Source organism: Acanthopagrus latus, chromosome 13 (assembly GCF_904848185.1).
Source record: "Acanthopagrus latus isolate v.2019 chromosome 13, fAcaLat1.1, whole genome shotgun sequence".
In the NCBI taxonomy this organism is placed as follows: domain Eukaryota; kingdom Metazoa; phylum Chordata; class Actinopteri; order Spariformes; family Sparidae; genus Acanthopagrus; species Acanthopagrus latus.
In genome coordinates, this window is record NC_051051.1 from 12,906,093 (window position 1) to 12,927,973 (window position 21,881).

The 21,881-nt window shown below is 40.6% G+C and overlaps 1 protein-coding gene across 7 annotated transcripts in view; it reads right to left on the reverse strand.

The window, feature by feature from the left end:
- Nucleotides 1–21,881, reverse strand: part of LOC119031174 (RIMS-binding protein 2) — a 67,672-nt gene that overhangs the window by 20,151 nt on the left and 25,640 nt on the right. For 4 of the 7 annotated variants that reach the window (XM_037119467.1, XM_037119464.1, XM_037119471.1 and 1 more), the window contains 12 exons: nt 20,861–21,037; nt 19,852–20,055; nt 11,494–11,661; nt 7,055–7,138; nt 6,834–6,923; nt 6,193–6,315; nt 5,996–6,100; nt 5,718–5,768; nt 4,878–4,910; nt 2,560–2,740; nt 1,622–1,711; nt 989–1,194 (listed from right to left, as the gene is read on the reverse strand). In XM_037119467.1, the coding sequence (XP_036975362.1) occupies nt 989–1,194; nt 1,622–1,711; nt 2,560–2,740; nt 4,878–4,910; nt 5,718–5,768; nt 5,996–6,100; nt 6,193–6,315; nt 6,834–6,923; nt 7,055–7,138; nt 11,494–11,661; nt 19,852–20,055; nt 20,861–21,037 (1,512 nt within the window). Of the gene's footprint in view, nt 1–988; nt 1,195–1,621; nt 1,712–2,559; nt 2,741–4,462; nt 4,484–4,877; nt 4,911–5,717; nt 5,769–5,995; nt 6,101–6,192; nt 6,316–6,833; nt 6,924–7,054; nt 7,139–11,493; nt 11,662–19,851; nt 20,056–20,860; nt 21,038–21,881 lie in introns of all 7 variants that reach the window. The other 3 variants (XM_037119465.1, XM_037119466.1, XM_037119469.1) reach the window with 3 other exon arrangements.

The following is a 21,881-nucleotide window of genomic DNA, read 5'->3' on the forward strand; positions in this document are numbered from 1 at the left end:
CTCGCACGAGACGACAGAGAGGTTAAGGAGGGCTTTTTAATCCATTAAGTCCACACAATCAATGTGATCGTGCGTGGCGGTCTTGGTAATCTTGATGAGCAAACTGCCTGTTTATGTAGAAACAAAGAAAGCAGAAGAGCTGCAGGCAGGAGTCATGTTATCACAATTTATCACAAACCTACAAACAGGGCTTAAAATTTACACTGAGCAAGTATGCGCAAGTATAAAGTAAAAAGATGATATTAGGTTGAGTGGTAGGTTTGAAAATTTGTAGTCAGAAATGTGATGACTGAGCCTATGGCGCACTGATGAAAGCCCTTGCATTGGCTGTAATCCTTAAGATATACACTGAGAGCTGGTGGCAACTTTCCCGGAAAATATCACAAACCCCCTGCAGTTTGTGATCCGTCGGCCCCTGAGAGTAGGTGGTTCACACACAACGTAACTATTTTGTTTGTCCTGGTCTCTGCTAGCTTTGGGAGTAATTGGTTAACGTTACTGTTTACTGTCATGGCCAAACAAACAAAAGAAAAGACCAACTTTAATAAAAGGAGCCAATCACATTCATGTGGTGTTGTTATGGAGGCGTGGCAAAGCTGCCAACTGCCAGTTGTCACACAGGTGACACTGGATCTCTTGGAAGCAGTGAGGTCCAAAAATGTACTTGCACTTGCAATTTCTGGAAATGTTTGGAAATTTCCACTTGTTTTGACAACTCAAAATCTTATTTGTTGTTTTCTCTGCTTTTTGTATGTCTGTTGTTCAATTAATGTACAAAAACATCAACACAACATCCCGACATCTAAAATCGTGCTTGTGTACCTTCAGCGTGCCGAGGGGCTGCAGATGAAAGCTTTTTTTGCTAAATCTGAACCACTCACGTCTTTTTGATTTTAATTAGTGTGTGTTGCTCCTGATAAGTAATAAATAAAGAACTGATTCTGAAATAAGTAACAAGCGATGCACTGTTCATCCTCAGGTCTGGTACCTCATGTGTTGGGCTTGATTTGTGCGGACTGAGGTGGGTGTCAGACTTGGGGGTGAGGTGTGCGGTCTCTGACTTGCTGGAGGAAGAGCCTGACTTGCTGACACTGATGGTGGGCAGCTCTCGGTGTTTGGTGACAGGCGAGCGCTCAACCCTGGACAGCCCTGCAGCGTGGGGGGTGGCCCCCATCCGCAGAGCGGCAGCCACATCTAGCAGGAGATAGAGAGAGAGGAAGAGGATAATACTTAATCCGTGACTTTAGCTGACAACATCGGTCTTCTCGCTGGTTAACCTGGTTGAGTCCATGAGCAGCTAGGTGGGTGAGGTCACTGACTGACATGCAGGAGGCTCAAGGTTGAACCTGGCTGATTAAACAGCGGAGGAAAAATCCTGTCTCCATCTGTCTGAGGTCAGAGGCCACACTACCTTGAGTCACACCAGCACTGTTAAGGGGCTTAGCTGGTTCACTTCCCACCGCAGCCCACGAGCACCGACCCTCATGTGATGGAGAGCAGTACAGACAGTGTCGGACTGTGACAGTGTGGGTGGGATGACAGGTTAGAACATGCCATGCTTTTTGTGACAGTGTCCAACACATATCATGAGTGACGGAGAGAGTACCGAGCAGATCATTACCCTCAGGGCAGGAGAGAGAGTCACCTCCCTCGAGACTCCAGAAGGCTATTTCACCCAGGGACACCATATCCCATGAGCCACCAGTGCAGTCTAAAAACACATGAACAGTGTGGGAGAAAAAGCTTGTTGGATACAAACAGCAGGAAAGATTTGGACTAGATTTGCACTGATGCGGCTGCACCCTTACTGTTTAAACTACAAAGTCAACAATGAGAAATCCCTGTATTAAAGGCTCAAAGGATGCATCCCTGGCAGGGCAGTTTAAAAATGGATTTGGATGCTTTTGAAGGCATTGTGTCCATGAGTGGACTGATGCTGTTGGTCCATATTACCCAAGCCAGGCTTTGTGCCAGGGCTCATTTGATCTTTTGATGGTGCTTTGAAAATGAAAGATTCCAGGGACATTAACAAAGATTATATATTATGGAAGTTAAATATAGGTTAGGTAAGGATTCAGCTACATGATTATCTTGAAACAAAACAGAATAAAGCTAGCTGCCTGACTTTATATCTTGGTTCTTGGTCAATCAGTTTAACCCGTTCCTTAAAATACACGGCTGTTGACACCACTGAGAACTTGGATGTACTATTTACTATTAACATTTCACAAATAAGCACTTATATGAGACAACAGATGCAAACTGGCTGCTGGCTAATTCTGGTGCAATTGCTTTTAATTGTGAGCTGTCCCTGGAAAAAATAAACAATAAAATACATAGAATATTTGACTATGTAGGTAATCATTTTGTGGATATTACGAATAAATCAAAGCAATCAATTTATTTCACTGATTCTATCTAGTTGTTAGGAAAGGACACCATAGAAACCTTTCATGTTTAGCTTTTTGTAGCAAAGAATCTATTATGAGCAAAAGCCCCCAACAACTAACATTCTCTTGATTACTCAGGTTGTATCCTGGCGTGTGACGCTTGGCTCACCTCGTTCAGTAGTCAGGCCCACCCCATTAGTCAGAACAGAGAGGCCGGGATTGTTAAGGAGGCTAGAGCCAGCCAGGTCCACCTTCGAGGCCTGCAGTCGAAACTTGTCCAACTCTTGGGACAGCAAGCCAAACTGTTCGCTCTGGCTGCGACATTTCTCCTCCAGATCTCGTACCTTTGACTACACAGGTGGTGCAACAGACAGGGAAGACACATACAGTAAAAACACAGTTTTTAGCAATTTACAATGAATGGAAGAATCCACCTTTAAACACTATTATACTGAATATTGTCAATGTGTAAGGAGTAAATGTAAACTTTCAGGGATAACTGTGTGATGAGGTGGTGTAGTTTATATGTGTTGACTGCTGCATTTGCTTTTTTAAATACATAAGCAACTGAAGAAAGTGGTTTTGTAACAGAGTCTGTGTTTTAAGGTGGATTTGAGTTTTAACACAGTCATATGGAAGGACCTAACCCTGTGGGCCCTATTTTCATGGCAGCACAACGACCGGCACAGACAGCCCGTCTTCTGTTTTGGTTTCCTAGAGAAGCCGATTCTTCACTTTCTGAGCTGTTGTGACTGGCCGAGAGCATATGTATTAATCCCCACACCCTCCCATCTATTCACAGCCCGTGTGCTCTTTATGCTGTTGGACATGCATAAACAAAAAAAAGCAACTGTGCTTGGAGATGCTTATGTTGTCTGTGTGTCCAAGAAGAATAGCACTGTGGCTGTCGTTGGGCTTGCACAATCAAACAGGGCCATGTACACTAAAGTAACCTGTCTGAATTGTCAGTGTCATGCAGAAACCTCTTAATCTCTACTGCCTACTCAACTATGAAACACTGTTTTTATTATCTGATGGGAAATCTACTTTCAACACATCTGATCTTACACAGATGTGATTACGCTGGTTGATGGACAGATATTTTGAGAAATTGTGGCAAGCAGTAACTAAATTGCAGTTTAAGTGAGATATTAATAATATATTATTAAATGAAGTACAGCAATATTTAATTCAGGTTTCTGCAAGACAGACAATATAAACTGTGAGAGATATATTAGCTCAAAACACAAATGACAAAGAATTAAAGGGTTTATTTAGCAGACAAAGGGTGGCAAATGAAGCTGGGTAGTTTTCTGGTAAGACGGGACACAGGAGTAAAAAACAGAATGGGAGAGGCAGCGTGGGTTATGAGAAGTAATATGTTGTATTTCTGTCTAACACTGCATTTGCTTTCACAAACAGCAAACACTACAGAAGTTTCTCTCAGCCCCACCGAGTTTCTATATGTGGCTGATTTCACTTCAGGTTGCGGTGGGAGTTTCCTGGCAGGCTGATCTGACAAATGCCTCTGCACGAAACTATCTGAACAACATTTCCTGTTAGCTCGCACCTACGCACAGCCTCATCTGCAGTCAGTTGTTATCTGGCTACACTGAGCAGAAACTAATACTCATTTACACATAGCAGTCCGTCTCAGTGATGTGTTTGGTATACTGTACAAAAAAATACTACCCGTAATATAAGATCGAATAACAAGCCAGCATGATAAGTGTGCTCATTGCAGCTGTGCCGCACACACACACACACACACACACACACACACACACACACACACACACACACACACTGTTATCTTGCCTCGTGAATTGCCTGATTTTACACACACTTTGGTAACCAACGAAATTGCATCAGCATCAAATGGGCTTTTATGACCACATGAATCATTTATAAAAGACTGTTTTATAATCATCACTGCAGGGCTGCTGCTTTAAAAGTATAAAACACAAATTATGTCCAAACTTGGTTAAATTTTGTCAAATTGAAGGATTTAAATCAAAAGCAAATGGGTTTTTTTAAGGTCCTACAGGAGCTAGGGAAAGGTCAGACAGTACCTGCATGCAGTCCAGTGTACTCTGGTTAGCAAAAAGATAACACAAAGGAAAAAAAGGGCACACCAAAGTAAACACATGCTTGTCAAACAAAGAATATAGCAAAGACCAATTGTATTAATAAAGTAGAAACACAGCAATCTGCAAGAAAATCCTGTCAGGAGCCAGAGTCACTAGTTTGTGTCTCGGCCCTCAGCAGCCAACATCTGCCCTTTCAACAACAACTACTTTTTTTACTTTCAAAAGCTGTTTTTAACAGATTGCAAAAGGCAGGGTGTTGACTTAGCAGCAAAGCTCAGGTTCTTGGGAGGGAGAGAGATTTTCTCCGGGTTTAAATAGAGACAGAAAGTAAGAGAAACAATGCAAGAGGAAGGAAAAGGGCTTTTTTTTTTAAAGAACAGGAGCAACTATACTCTACCAGCTCCCTCCGCAACACAAGCTGAGTCAACTCCTAAAATAAAATACACACTTCATTTAGGAACAAACTCTCGTAACAAAATGCACAGTGTGAAAAACCGAGCGCAGACAGCACACGTATACAGTCACCAAGTGTGGGTGATGACATCTCTGAGGTTAAGTCGAAGCTCTGCAGCTCTTTTTTTTCTTTTTTCCTTTTTCTTTCATCGTTCAAAACTAGCAGCCAATCAGACAGACAGGGGCTTCAACTGTCACTGACTGTCTGGATTCATTTTGAATTCAAAGTGCGTTACACTCACACTGAGAGCAACTATAAATGTCACACAGCAGTGGAGAAGCCATCTGCTCAAACGGTTTTCCAGCCCCATGAAGTGCGACAAAAGTGGAAGTATGTTCTGCAACAGCTTCTCTGCCAGGTGTTTGAATAAGAATAAAGAGCCCATTCTACCGTGTGACTATGGCGCTTCGATGGTAGTGGTAGGTCTTGTGTCTACTAAGAACAGGGAGATTATTAAATACTTATACTCCTTTTTCTTGATGTTGGGGAGATAAGAAACACCTTGAATAATGAATTTGATTTAATCTAAACAGACAGGAATTCACTAGTGCAAGGCAGAAATACTGAGGAAGTCTGAACAACACTCCTCTTACTCATGCCATGGCTGAGTGATTTCATTTCCACTCTCTTGTGTGACTAATAAACACTGGCACCTTTGATTTATGTCCTGGGAAGTCAGACTAAAGTCTTGAAAAAGCAACTCAGGGCTTTACTGTGTGGCAATGAAAGGGATAAACAGTAACATTTTTGCTGACTTGTCACAGTGGTGTAATACACACTCACCTCCAGCATCTGAACCACTCCCTCATGCTCCCTCTTGGCGAATAACTGAGCCTGATGATTAAAAAGACAATAAAGTCAGTGTAACGTTGTTTGTTTGCTCGTAAAAATCAAATATACATTGCAGCAAGCTTCCCTGACAAAACTTGTTTTATTGGTGCCCAAAGGTTGCCTCCTGCTGGACAAAGCCTCCAATGTTCCATCCTCCAGCCTCAGGGAAATTAGGGTTTGATTTTAGCAGGTCAAATGTATCTGTCAAGTACCCAGGCTGTGGTTCTTACCCGCTGTAACCGCTTGATTTCATCCTGTTTGAACTTAAGGATAGCCAGTGCCTGCTCATGTTCCAATTCCAGCTGCTGCCTTCGCTCGGCTACCTCTCGCATATGCTATAAATGAAAGAGGGCCGTTTTTAAAAGCAGTGTTGTAAGGAGTAAAAAAAATAATAAATGTTCTGTATCTGAGCCCAGCAGTACAGTACCTTTAGGACCTGCTCTAGGTTCTCCAGTTTGGCACGGAGTCTCTGGTTCTCCTCGAGAACTGAATTGTGTCGAGCGGTCACTTCAGAGAGATCTTCCCTCAGCTCCTCATTCTCAGCCCGAGTCTGAGAAACAACAGCAGGTTAATGGACTGGATCATTTTGTATGAATATCACAGTTCTTGGATCCACTTTCATGGTTTTGGTCATCATTCCTCATTGTTTTGAGATTTTACTCCACAGCAACATGAAACTTACAACAACTTCTTGCGAGTGACTTCCTAGATTCCCAGATCACAAAGCTAGTTAGTATAAGTTATGATTCAATAAAAAATAAGTACACTTCTTTGATTATAGCCTCTTATTTAAGAATGTTTAATGTTTGTTTTACTCCTCTGTGACAGAAAACTGAGTATCTTTGGGTTGTACAGAAAACAAGGTATTTAAGGATGTCATCTTGAGCTTTCGACAACCAAACAACTAATCAGTTGAGAAAGTAATTTACAGATTTATTGATTCAAACCAAAATAAATATTAATTGCAGCCCCAGTTGGTGGGTAAAATTAACATAACAGCTACAACTGCCAAAAAGTATGAAATTGAGACCCACTTCACAGACAAAAATGAAGGCGCTCAACACTGACCTGGTCGAGCAGCTGTGCCTTCCTCCTGAGGAGATCTGCCTCCTCCTTTAGTTGCTCATTTTTGCCTCGCTCATCCTCAAGCTGGCTCTCCTGTTGCCAAACCACAAGACAACACTGAGATCAAGTTGAGGAAATCTATGTCTACCGTAATGATTAAACCAGACTGGACTGTGCCAGAGACCATGTGAGAAGAGAAATAGCAGAGCGAGAAGATTGCTTACCAAATCCAGACATCTCTTCTGTCGCTTCTTTACTTCATGCTCAAGGTTTTCACATTCTTTTCTCTTCTTGCTCAGCTCACTTTCCTAAACCGACAATGACAACAAAGCAGAGATAGTAACACTGAAACTTTGGAAATCTAACATGGCTCTTAAACTACATGTAATTCCTAATATGGTTTCAAACAGAACAAACTAGCAAACAAAGAGCAGGATATACTCCATAGGAGCAAAAAAAAAAAAACAAAACATAAAAGAATATGTACTATAATGTCAAAAGATTTGCATTTACTGTATATTTTGCAATGCGGAGTACATTGGCTTTAGTTTCCATAATGACCTCTGACAGGCCAGCAATGAGGTATTACAAAGCTTAGCATCCTTTAATTATTCTAAATGCAGCTTACATGCAGGACCAGCATAGGAGAAATCAGCTTATTTCAGCATGGCCACAGGACCTCAGTCAAGTATTACCACTGTGACTGTGTGGGGGGAGGCCACACAACAGACAGGCTAATTGTAGACCACCAGCAGCTGACTGGAGAACTCACCAGTGATGACACAGCAAGACAATAATGATAATTAAACTGCAATCTGTGGTCTGATTTGCTTGATTGGTTATCAGTCACAGCTTTAAAGGCTTCTAAAAAATGTGTATCAAGCGAGGATGTTCTGTTTGCATAGTCGAATCAGGACTCTGAAGCTAAATTAACAGCACTGATTGGAACTCAAATGTTCTATCAGCTGTTTCACAATCATTAAAGACACATTCCACTTAAACTGTTCATATGCTGGGGCTCTAAGTTCATTTTTGTTATTGAGATTTTTCTCCCATAGTCACAAGTAATTTGTTTCTTCTCTTCTCTTTACCTAAACTTTAAAACAACTGGGTTAAACAGGTGCAATGTATATTATTTATCTTTTTTTATTTCTGAAGAAAAAAAAAACATGATAAATTCATCAGCCATGCTAGAGGCCCTATGAGGCTTTAACTGAGCACCTCTGTGCTCTGATTTAAACACTAACATCAGCGCACAAACATGCTCGCAACAGCAATGCTAACATGCTAATTTTAAGCAATTATAAATGTTTTCCATGTTGAGAGCTGAGGCTGATCAGGCTGTCATTAGGTTTGCAAGTATTTGGGCATAACCCAAAGTACTGGATTGATTAAAATGTTGACATCAAGGATCTAATGGGGCAAGCTGAAAAGTGAACGGATCACTAAAGTTATTGAAATTCATCCTCTGGGCACCATTATTGGCTGTACCAAATGTCATGGAAATCCAAACTTCAGCTGCGGAGATTCTTCCGTCCGGACCAAAGCAGTAGACTGACCGATATTGTGAGCGCAGCTAAAAATATGAGCTGCTTTCTTTATGAGCCAACATTATATCTGGAGCAGCTCAGTGTTTTCTCAGCTGATGTGCTTTGTCCTAAATCTGTAAGACGTTGAACTCATCTCTCACATCCAACTTTTTTCCCATGACTCATCCACGCTCTATGAAGGATAGCATGTTAGTCTATGATGGGAGGTTAAAATCCATTTAAAAACCATCCTTGAAAACCTTAAAGGTACACTTAAGCTATTGTCACCATGATCCTCTTTAAACTAAAGGGGAAGATCTTCAGTTATAACAGTGCTCTGAGCTAAATGTGGATGTCAGTATGCTGACATGCTCACTATGACAAAGCCCACATGCTTATGTTTAGTAGATGTGCAAGATGATAAGTCTAGTGATCACTTAAGTTATTACATTTGTCCTCACGGCACCATCTCATTGTAATCCGAACCTCAGCATTTAAGATATTTCAGTCTGGACCAATGAAGTCAACTGTCCGATGTTGCTAAAAATATCACCCACATTCTTTCTGGGCTAACATTGTTTCTGGGGCAGCTCAGTGCTTACTCAGCTGATGTGCTTTGTCCTAAATCTGTAAGTCATTTAAATCATCAAAGACATCCCACTGTTATATCCCACTTTTTTCCCCATGACTACGTGAGGCTTTATGGAAGATAGCATGTTACTCTATGGTGGTAGTTTAAGAGCCATTCAACAAACCAAACAGAGAAAAATGTATGTCACATTTTATCTATTTTCATCATGTCCCTTATTTAAGCTAAAATAACTTCAGTTACTTCCTTGTGCAGCCATATTGCGGCTTCAGTTTCAATGTGACGATGAAGAGCAGAACACAGTAACTTGAATTATATACTTGCTCATTCCCCTCAGACTCTTGCAGCTTTAATTAGGATTTAAGGAAAATCACAAAGCATCACAAAGCAGCATACAGAAATTATACATATGAGCAAACCATACTTTTTGGAGAAGAGAAATTAAAAATTGCAAACCCAGCTGACACAACAGTGAGAGTACAGAGGGAAGTGCAGGCATGATCATAACGGACACAAATCAGTCATGACAACCAGGGTGGGAATTTCATGGCAGCCATGGCGGCCACACTTTGGCCTTAATGTCCCGTGAAAAAAAATGTATATATATCTTAAGGCCACAGTGGTCTTTGTGCCCCTGGCTCTGTCCAAGTTCCATGTAAAAAGCACCAGTACAGCATAGTGGGCTTGCAGCCACCCGACTGCACAGTAGTCTCTGATCCAGAACAGAAATTCACTGAGTTTGCGGTTCATGCAGGTGGAGTCTCATCATCACATCGATGATCTCACGTGAAAGCCTGAGCCTCTCACACAGCAGCAGCATTTTCAAAATGGAAGACTGACACTTACAGCACAGGTAAACAAGGGAGCTCAGCCGGTTTTGATATGATACATAACTGACTTATGTGGTAGGATTTAGTTTGGTAAAGCTGGCAATATATTCACAGATTTGAACTTCCCAGATCAATAACTCATGAGCGAAACATTGTCAAAAAATAAAAGATGACTCTTTCCTACTCTAGTAAGGTAGACAACGAGCTACAACCGTATTTTCATCAAAAAGAGTGATCCTCCGGGCTGGACATTAACAGCGGTGAGATGAGGGCACAGTGACCGTTTACAAAGTGCAACACCGAAAAAGAGACAATACAAAAACTATTCCATAACTTCACTACTATTCAGTGTAGTGTCACCAAAATCACCAAACCTAAGCCTACTTAAAAAAACCCTGTTTTCTAATAAAACATTAACTTAACATTGGTATTAAAAAAATGTTTTAATACATAATCCATGTCTTATTATAAATTAGGATGTTATGGTATCAATCTGGAAGGTAAATCCATCAAATTTTACTCAATGGCCTCTGTGCCCTGTCATGTGAAATTCCAGCCTTGATGACAACACAATAATTGCATGGCTCAGCGATGGGAGGAGAAGACACGCAGCCTGTGGCTGACACTATTGCTACTCTGTTATCAGCTCACTGCATATTGTTTGTAGTTTTTTTTTTTTTTTTTTTTTTTAAATTATAGCTCATGTGATTTACAGTGCCCTTGCTATAAACAAATCAGTATCAATTGATTTCTGGAAGCTCCACTTTTCTTCCCAACAAGTCGAGACAGAGCTGAGAGGGAATATGCTCTTAAGCCATGAGAGCCACTTGTACATTCAGCAAGGGCAATGTGCTACTGTTCTGCTTCCAAGGGACGCGATCAAAATAATCCCAGCATTGCATAACAAATCTGACCATAGTTTTTCTGTCGGAGGCGCAGAGCTGAAGTTCCAGCACTGAATTAAAGCTTCATTTTCATATGAAAATACAAAGTGGATAGCAAAGTTAGAAACCTGTACAATATGCAGTTATTGCTGCTCACGAGTGTGGAGGACTCTCATGAATTAGGAAACGACTGATTGGGAATGTGGGCCCTTTAAATTAAGCAATAACCATAACCGGTGCACACTATTCAATTATAGTAAATCGCCCCCATGTCCATTTCATACTGGAATTCAAACAGAAAAAAAAACAAATGTGGCACTTTAGTGCTGAAAAAAAATGATGCACTGATGTGGTCTGAATGTTTAATACTGTCATAATAAAGTATCCCCAGCTGTATTACTAGGGTGTATCTGTTATCACCATGTTGGTGTTGTTCCTGAACATCGCAGTAAATGTTGTTCCAGGACCATCATTTCAACTTAAATTAAGCGAAAGAGCAACTCTCACTCAGGAAGCCAGGGATTTATTCTCACTGGAATATAATATGTAGCTCCTTATTGTTTTTACACAAAGATTAGTTATTATTTTCTGTGTCTTTAGTTTAGGTACCAAAAACAATTGGTTAGATTTATGAAAAGACAGCTCGAGCTAAATTAGAACCTTTCACAAAGTTAAACACGTGATTAATAACCTTCTGGTCTTTTTCCATGACGTTACAAAAACATGACTGGTCAGTTTCCATGATGTCCCAGGAGCAACATTAATTATGACGTTAAAGGGACAACACCAACATGGCGATACCAGATAGTGAGTACTACTAGATGCTCTCACCAGAAACTGTAGGCGCTGCTCCTCTGTGTGCTCCTCCTGATGGGAGGGGGTCGGGCTGAGGCCCGGATGGGGCGTCACTCGCAGCCCCGACTCCTCCTCCGCTCCGGGAGTCTTCTCACACCTGGATGGAGCTTCATCTAATACCACACACGGGGTCCCTCCTACAACCTGACAGGGACAAGGATAAAATGGTAAATGGACATGCATTTATATTGTGCTTTCACCTTCTTCTGACCACTCAAAGCACTTCATACACTGAAGGTGTCACATGGTTGCCGACCTACAAATCAGGAGTAACACACCACTTCCTAACCAACGTGCCCTGCGATGTCTCTTTGCTCAGCCATTCACACACACTCGCACACTGATGGAAAAGGGAGCAATTTTGGGTTCAGTTTCTTGCCCGACGAGTCTTGGACATGCACACATTGGGCATTATCCATTCAACCAGTCCTTTTACAATTACGGAGGTAATCTTAAAAAGTCAAGATCCAAAAAAACTTTAACCAAAAAGCTTCTGTTTTCATCTTCAAAACACTACCAACAACTGAGAAGAGAGGAAATATACGGCTGCTATACTGTACAGTAGCTTGTCACATTACACCCCCCACTGTGGGTGAGGGATTAGCAGCAAGCCTCCTTCCCAGTGGTCCGACTACAATCAATGAATAATCCAGGGGGAATCCCTGCAGCCTGTAACATAACTACAACACATTAGCAGGAAGCCTGTCCTTTCTCATTGGATGGGCTGTAGCAACTTGTCTCACAGTAGGGCAGTTTTCTTAACTAATTATTGTTGTGCATTCATCTTGTATGATTTTTCTAATGTGGATCCAGGTGGGGGACAGGCTGACATTGGTTAAAGGTTAAGAGTCGGGAATCAGTATCTAATTTTAGAGCAAACCTACTTATGCTCAGAGTAGAAGTATGCTAGTGCAGCCAAGGCCATGACCCAATAACAGGATCAAAGGCGCTCTGCCACGTGCTGCGAAGGGGATCTCTCCTTTACACTCTCCTCTCTTTGACATTGTTAGTAACTAAAAGGCACATCAGTCAAAGCTTCAGACATAAGAGTGATTTATGTATATACCATACAAGAGCTGCAGCGATTAATCTATCTCACTTAATATTTTGATAGTGTCTTGGTTTGAGTACTTTTAAAGACAAAATAAGTCAAATTCTCTGATTCTAGTTTCTTAAATGTGCATATGTTTTGCTTTCTTTACTCCTCTATGAGAGTAAACTGAATATCTTTGGGCTTTGGACAACACAGGACATTTGAGGATGTTGACTTGGGCTGCAGAAAATGCTGGACAACATTTTCCACCATTTACAAGGTCTATGATGCTATTATAAATCAATTATCAACACATCTGGATGCATCAAAAATGTTTGTTTTCTCACTGTGTGACCTGACAGTTATTGCCTTGTGCTTGTAAGGTTCCATGCATTAGTCAAGTTCTGTTCCTGAGCTATGCCACTGAATAATGGGCTAAATATTATGTCACAATGCATTTAACCTCTGACCTTTTGGATATCAGATGCTGTATATCTGTGGAAAGATGTATCCTATTTGTTATTTGAATTCTTGAGTTAAGGCTAAAAATGTGTTTTGTGAGGTCACGGTGACCTTGACCTCTGACCACTAAATTACAGGCACTACATCCTTAAGTTATGGTGGATAGTTGGACAAACTTTGAAGAGATTCATTTGATGCATTCGAGAGATACATTCAAGAGAATGGGATGCTGTGAGCTCTGTTACTTTTGGCCACCAAAATCTAATCAATTCATCTTTGAGTTAAAGTGAACATTTGTAGCAAATTTTAAGAAACTCCCTTGAGGAGTCCTAAGATGTGTCCTTCCCAAGAATGGGGCGGATGGAAAGACAGACAACCTGAAAACACGATGACTTAAACCATGACTGTTTCCAGCGTGGTAGCATCATCAAACTGATTAATTTCTTTTCATTAGCACTGCTCATGCTCAGCCATCCTCACCAAAACTCAAGAGGTTTTGATGCACGTGTTGTACATCTCTTATGCTTCACCATCCAACTGGTTCATCCGTAAGGAACATAAAGAAATGCAAAACTGTTAATTTAGTGACCATCATAACAAATTGTTTTAGATTTCTCTATTCACATAACATAAGTGCTGCTCTTCCATGCTGTGGATGCATATGACACAATAATTCACCTAGGCAATTACAGTGGAATAGCTGAAGCCTATAAATCAAAACACTGAATCTATCATGTTGGAGGAGAGATACTCTGGAGAGAGAGAGTTCAATCTCATTATAGTTTTAGTAGCAGAACCAAATCACAACAAGACTTCTGACTCGATTGGAAAAGAGTGCTTTTCATTTGGCTGATATGCACTATTATCACCACAAAACTGTCTGTAAAAGCAACCTGGCTATGACAGGCACAATGGCCTCTATGGAAGACCACCTTCCTATAAACTATATACACCAAGAAAACACACTCCCAGCATCTTGTAATTCTGTGCATAAATCATGTCAAAGTTTTCTGGGAGCACACTGTTGAATATCTGTCAATGGTTGTTAAACATGCAGGTGCTTAATTCCGTAAGTTTGTATTCCTTTAACACTTAAGCAGCTTGCATCAAAGAGGGTGATGGTTTTGTTGTCTCTAAGATGTATGTTCAAGCATCACTGCAGATACAGACGACTCCAATATGAGCTGATAACGCACTGATAACTGTTCAGCACCAAATCAGGGGCATGTCCGTGAAGTTGAGTTATTCCCTGGTTTATCTTTTGGATAGCAGACCAGATGGTGTTAGTAGTGGTGACGAAAGGCCAGCAGGAGGCACTAATTCCATTGGCCCCTGGACAAAAACGGTGCATGGCAATGAGGGCTTTGAACTTGATTTCTCTGCTCCTGATTCCTGTTGGCGGTCATTAAAGACCCCCCCCCACATCCATCATCCATGCCTGGTGAGCCCAGAGTCCTGGCGAAATGCCCAGTTTAGTATTTGGTCAGTCATGCTTAAGCCAGTCCTCCTTCTTGTGACTCTTCATTAGCTTGTAGCACTTCGTACCCATTGAGTGGTCTGGAATCAAGTGCTGCTACAGTCTGGCAAGGTGGGAGTAACATTTAAGTGGTGGCCAAGCTAAGATCCCAATGCAAACCCCATCTTTTTAATAATTGTTCCCCTACTTTTTGCAGCTCTCTTCATTGTGTTAAATCCTAGTTTGCATTAAGTGAACCAGATTTAACATTACTACTTCCACTACAGGTACGTCTGGGAGAATCCAAAATTTTTACACCATTCCTAAAATTTAATTAATTGTTCCAACTTCGAAATACAGTCACATGCACATGCAGGTCTTGAAAGGAGCAATGCTTTGTGAAAAGGGAATGTGAGAGCTCACAATGATGAGTTCAAAGCAAACATAATCAGTGTTCAGGCGACGTGTGATATAATACTGACATGGTTTTGACGAATGAGCACAGAGGGGGAATATTATGTAATGTCTCATTTATACAATGTTGGGAGGAATAAAGGGACTGTCATAGAGAGCATTAGAATGAGGCTTAGGCTTTTATGAATCATTTCAAAGGTTTATGTGCCAACACACTAACCTAACAAAACTCAGTGTGACCTGACAAGCTGTGCATGCACCTGGTCATGGTGTAATGTGTAATTATCATATGGAGAAATGAGAGAAAAGATCAACTGAGTCAAATGCTTCAAAAAATCCAAATGGCGTGCCTGAGTGAAAAACATTGATGCATTTCAACAGTCTCACATACAGTATCAAAACTATAAGATGTTATGTGAAACATACTGTGTTATTGCATAACTATTAGCAGAGGAGGATTTTTATGCAGTGTTGTTGCATAGCTAGAGCTGTAAGATGAGGTGTTGAGGATGTGCATAAATAAAGAATACCTGTCACCACCTCACAGTGTCTAAAGTCAAGCCATGTCTCTGCAATAATACAGTCCCCTTCTAGTTAAGATCTGACAAATATAAACAGGTGTTTAAATGATTTGAATATGAAATCTCAATTAATACTCAGTTAATGAATTTAAGAAGATCCATTTCAAACGTAATCCTGCAAAAAATGATAAAAATGTTCTTCAGATCATCAAATTCACTTGAAACCAGTATAGGGACGAATCCCTAGCTGCGTCAGTCCTACCATTAAAGGAAATGTCAATTACAATTAACTACAGCATGTTATATTTCTAAAGGGTGAAACATGTCAGAGCTTGAGAGTTTATGGTTAGGGGACAGGACACATTTGTAGCGTCCCTAAAGAACCACTCAGCCTATAGACCATAATGTAGTTTTAATAGATACATCACATAGTATGTGCAAGGATTTTGTTGATTTGGGATCAAGTGACTACAAATAGTCTTATTTGGGGTTTTAAAATCAGTTACATCTCTAAGAAATCATAACGAATAGTTGCAGCTAACATAATAACATTGTAACAATTATTATAAATCAGACTCTCCTTCAAGGGTATAATGATAGTTTAAAGAAAGGTTCAGTTAATTCTGAATACATGGTTTTGTTACATTTTGCATGGTTTGTTTTTTAAGGCCTTATCAAATAAGCATCTAGCTGGTTCCTGCTCTCCAGTAGTCTCATTGGGTAGATATATGAAAATGTACAATTTGATTACTGCTCATTCTTTTCAGGGAGACCTGTTGGTCCTCTGTGAAATATAAATGTCAACTATATCAACTGACCAGTTAATGACATATACTGGAATGTCTGGTCGAGTCAATTGCCAAATTCAAAGATGCTATGGTTAAAATCAGTCTTTCAAAGGACAGAATTCCATTAAAAAAGATTATAAGTATGATCGATAGCCCACACTGAGATTTTGTACCAATATCATACCAGAATGTTTTCCTCAATTTGCATAATATTAATATTAATGCCATGTCTGCACAGTGAGCAGCAAACTAAATCATTCATGAAAATTGTTTGACAGGGCAAATGAGTCCATAATTATATGACTCAATATCTAATATATCAAAAAAAAATCGTTTACAGCTAACAAATATGACTATACTACATATTGATGTTGAATGAGGAGCTTGAATAGTAAAATCAGAGGAACATCATATCTCCTGGCATGCCAATGAAGTTGATTTAAATAGAGGAATATATATTACAGGAGGACGCCCTTATTAACCTGTCAATATAACTTCTATAAATTAATGTATGATGTCATTTTTTATACAATGTTTAAAATGTATAGCAATGTATATAAGCTTTAACATTTTAAGTGCATATCTATACTATAAAGGACAGTCATCTACATCAGACTGTCATTGTGTATAAATGTATAATCAAAGACATTTGGCATTGATGAACAGTTCCAGCTGACTGAATCATCGCTCATTTCCCACATTCACTTGTAATTTTATTTTAGTGTAGGTTTCCATTTAAATTTAACAGACTACACCTAACAGGAATTTAACAGCCTACACCTAATACAGGATTTTTTCTGTATGTTGTTTTGCTTGACTGAGTTATGACAGGCAGGACTACAGATCTGAATGCAACAGCTGAGAACACAAGCATTTGTTTAAACTTTGTCTATCCATCTAACTATCTATCTCTGTGATCTTTGCAAAAGCATATGTTCAGTGTGGCATGATGAACTGAAATTCTTTCTGAAAACTGAACTGTTGAATTCATGTTTGTGGTGGTTATGAATATTTGCTTACATGTGATTGCTGGCCTCTCTGTCACGGTAAAAAAATACTCCACGTGTCTTTAAGAAATGAATGGGACTGACAAAACTGAATTTAAAAAAACAGAACATGTATCAAAACACAATAACTGACGTGATAACTACTGAAAATAAGTGAAATACACACTCAAATCCTGCTTGATGTGTAAAGACAGACATATCATTATCAATAGCTGTCCTGATGCAGGATACAGACACGTCTGCCACAGCAGGTCATTGTCTGTGTTTTTGGCTGATGAGGTCCTCGCCCAGAGGCTCACCTCTATTTGCACCTTGCGTCACACAGAGAGGTGCCGTTGTGTACACCTCGAACTGATGTGGTCCATGTACACTAAAGGATCAAGTACACCTTGGGCCCATGCGTACTAAAGCAGGGTCAGATCCCATTCAGCAGGCCCTGAATGCCATAAGCACATTGGTGTAATCCCTGCAGACTACTGAAACGGGTAACTGGATCACTTCTTTTAAAAGCACCTTAATGGATTGGCCTGGCCGTTGATTTTCTTTTTTAATACGGAGCATATCGATGTCCACCAATCAAACGCTCTACCACCCTGTCACTAAGTCGGCCTGTCTAAATTCTACATCTGGAAGCTCCAAAATATGACTGTTATAAAACCGGGTTCCTGACAGGCTGCCCTTGACTAGGCCTCATGCATGTCCCGTCTTTCTAATTTGTAAGAAAGTGGCGGTCCATCACAGATAGGGTTGGGATTTACTACGGATTTACTGAAATGAATATTAAAAAACAACAGCTATGAGACCTAAAAGAGAAATCCCTTTAGCTGCGAGTCATATTGTTACACTAACATCGGGCATGCAACATACTAATAATCTTACAAAATAAGCCGGTGCTTTTAATATCTACCATAAATGCAAACTCACTGCCTTGCGCCAATTCTCTCACACTCCCAGTTCGTCATGACACCGATTAGTCTTCAGTGTTAAGTCTCAACTTTGAGTCCTGCACGGCTTCTGTCTCGCATCCAAGCAGACACATATGAGCTTAGCCAAGGAGATCTACACTGTAGCACTGAGACAAGAAAACTCAAAAGATAACCTACCCCTTTCGTGTGATCTGTGGCAACGTCAAGGGGTTCCTTGGCCTGCTAGTTATCCAGAGCAGGGCGAGATAGAAAAGTCTTTAGTGCGGCTGGAGTCTTACCTACCACCCAAAACCCTCTCACCGCTGCCACAGCAACAGAGAGCGGATTACTGGACTGTACCATTCTGTTGTTAGAGGGGATTAGAGTTCACACAACATGGCCCCTTTCTGGGTGTGCGCGTGCCACTGGCGGTGCGTGTGTGCGTCCCACAAACGGGAGATTACCACAATCGGCATTCTCATTTGAGCTTCACAGGCAGGGAATTTACTTAACTTCTCTGGAGAATTTCACAAAACAAACTACAAATAAGATGCATGTCTTCAAGTGATGTAAGCTGACACAGATACTGTATCTTTAAAACACACCTCTCATGTACTCAATTTACTTCTCTATGACAGATGTTCAGTGGTGTCTCTAAGTTATTTTCACAATTACAAATGAACTTCTTTCTGCATTACGTAACCAATTCATATATTTATGATATGTACTTTTTTCATTTCATTTTCTGCCCAGTGATTCATTCATCTTAGCATGTTTCTAAGAACTGATTGGAGAGAAGATCAGTATTACATGCAGAGAGGGTCAGAGAGTGTGACTTTAGTATCTTTGATCAGGCCCAAGTTCAAGACAGGGAATCATCTCATTATGGCTTGTGGCAGATTAGTATCGCGTCCAGCGACAAGCCATTATATAACGCTGCAAAACGGCATCCTTGCCAACATAAACATACACTAAAACTCAGCGGGCTGAATTTTACATTACCACACGACATCTAACTCAATCTGTACTGTGGTACCAATGCCACGTTTGAAAAAAATGGTATGGTCTGTGTTTGTAATCACATACTTAACCTCAAATAAACTGAACACTAGCACCATACCAGTTTTTCAGTGTTGCAGCTTTCTACATTGACTTAAATATGCAATATATGCATTATTTTTAGGGGTGTCATGATTCTTCAAAATCCTTTTGACCTTTAGTTAAAACTCAAGATTAGAAAAATAGAAATTCAGTTGTTTCAAGTTCATTTTCACAAATTATTGACTGGTAAACCCTCTTCTAAAATAAATCAATACAGGATCACTGAAAAAGAAAATAAACATTACCTATGGACCAGTCAGTTTAGGGTATTTGTGCACATAAGTACCTGAAAACAGCTGCAGGCTATTAGTGAGCTGCCTGTTGTTTTCTTTTTTTCCAATGGGCTCCCAATAAGTCTGGGAGATCCCACTTCTGATTTCAATGATCAGAACTGATTGATCATTTGGATTGATTTTTCATTTAAAATCCCAACCATTACATCCTTAATAATTTTGAACCTTCTATTTTAAGAAGTACACAGAAAGGGAATTTTATTAACCATTTATCTTTTGATCTCACATTGAAAGTGACAGTTAACTTGACGTCATCAGTTTTAGTGAGCATATACACGGTTAACTTATTAATATAGCTTAGGACCAACAGGGGTCAGTGTAGAGTTGCGTTCTGATATGAGGGGATGACTTTACCTTCTTTTCCCCCTCCCCCCTCTCCTCCTCCTCCTCCTCTTCCTCAATTTGCCCACACTTTTCTGGACCACTGAGGTCGGGACTGTGGTTGTGCTGCTGACTGGATGATGTGACCGACAGCTGTCTCTGGAGCCGCAGCACCTCCCTCTGAGACTCCCTGAGAAGCCTCTCGAATTCCACTCTGCCAGATGGAACAGGGGAGCCCTGCACAGACACAAGCATCAAAGGCAGCTGTAAGACAATAACGTCATCAAACTTGGACAGTATTGTTGTGAATAATCAATTCAAACTACATCCCATGTACTACTCTTAATTGAAGACTGACAATCTCAATCAGTAATATATATACTCATGTGCAATTTGATCTAAAACTGGCCTAGACCTCTGTATGCAACTTAAAACAGACTTCAAAACAATCTATAATTCTGTTTACTAAATTCATATGTATCAAAAAAGTAGTAAATATAAAGAGGGGGTGTAACTTAACACAACAACATGCAGTAAATCTGATACGAGGTAATGGATATAAAAATATCTGTCATCTAATATGGGCAAATTTAAAGTTTCCCATTTCAAGTTCAAGTCCTATTAAAGTCCACTTCGCCCTCCCACCCACCTCATCACATGGTGAAAATGTGTTTCAGTTGAACATAGGTTCCATCACAGACTCCCTTGATCGATGCACAGCTCGCACTTTAAGACTCTTAATTCTTAAACACAGCATATGTTCACATTCAGAATAATGAGCTCCTAAGTTAATGGACCAGTAATTAAAAACAGGCACTTAGGAAGGCAGCCTATTCCTGCACTGTCATCTAGTCATCAGCAGTGACGCAGCCTTTGTAATACTGGCTTAAGAGGGAGTTAGGATGAGTAGTACCTGTGTTGTCCAGCAGAGGGCGAGCTTGTGGCATTATGAGCAAGGCAGGGCTGGTGTGTAGGGTTTGAGGGAACAAATCAGGGAGCACAGTTCAATGAGGTCTGAGTAAACTAATTGTGTCATAAATACCTTAGTGGTGCCCAGCCGTGCCTCCAGGTCTCTACACTCCTTCTGTAGGGCAGCGATCTCTTTATCCTTCCATAGCAGCGCATCGGCATGCTGGGCAAGGTCACGAGCTCGCTGACGGGCAAACGCCCTCTTGTACTGTTCCACTGACCCGGGTCTCATCAGTGACGGGGAGTTCACCTTTACAAAAGTGAGAAGGAAGTATGTATTAATCACCAAACAAGAGAGCAATTGAATAATGGTTAATGTAGGTGCCAGGTTTTGAAAGGATGTGTGAGATAGAAGGGGCGATATCTCTGGCCCTGATGTAGTGGTTTTGATCATTCCTTTTTAAACTGTCCACAATGAGGTGATTGGAGTGTGATGACAGTGGACTGTTTTTTTTAAATTCTGGCACCCACAGTTCAACCTAGTTACTGTATGACATCACTGAACGTAGTTTATCAGATTACATGCAGCTTCCTCCAGAGCCACAGAAACTTTTAGAGTACTTTTTTTCACATATGTAGTACTACTCCTCAAGACCTGTAAACACACGTTAATATGTGAAGTAGGTGGAGCTTTGAGAACGCATTTCATGTAGTTCTACTGTCAAGCTTCTGAGCAAGGTGCTCTCAGTGTTTTGGGAGGAATTTCTGGCTCACACTTTGGCTATAAGCAATGCCAAATAGAACAGCAAGCTAACTCACTAACTAGCTAAGCAATCTTTGATTAGATTCGATCCAAAACGCTTTTATTTTTGGGTTGTCAGAACTACATCGCTTTGCCCTTCAGTGAGCAGCAGGAGGTGAGAGGAGGAGGAGGGGGAAGGTCCCTCCCTCAGTCTGGTGAGCAGGTGCACTGAGAATGAACAGCAGCCAGTGATCGCAGCTGGGGCAGAGATAGGTGGTCCTTAGATTACTGTCTTCTTTGCTACTGCTTTTCAGGAAAGACTACCACTACTTACCACTTCAGATATTGTGCATCATGCAGCTTTTCATTACAATAGTATCTGAGTCTTGTACGGTTGAATTAGATTAGATCT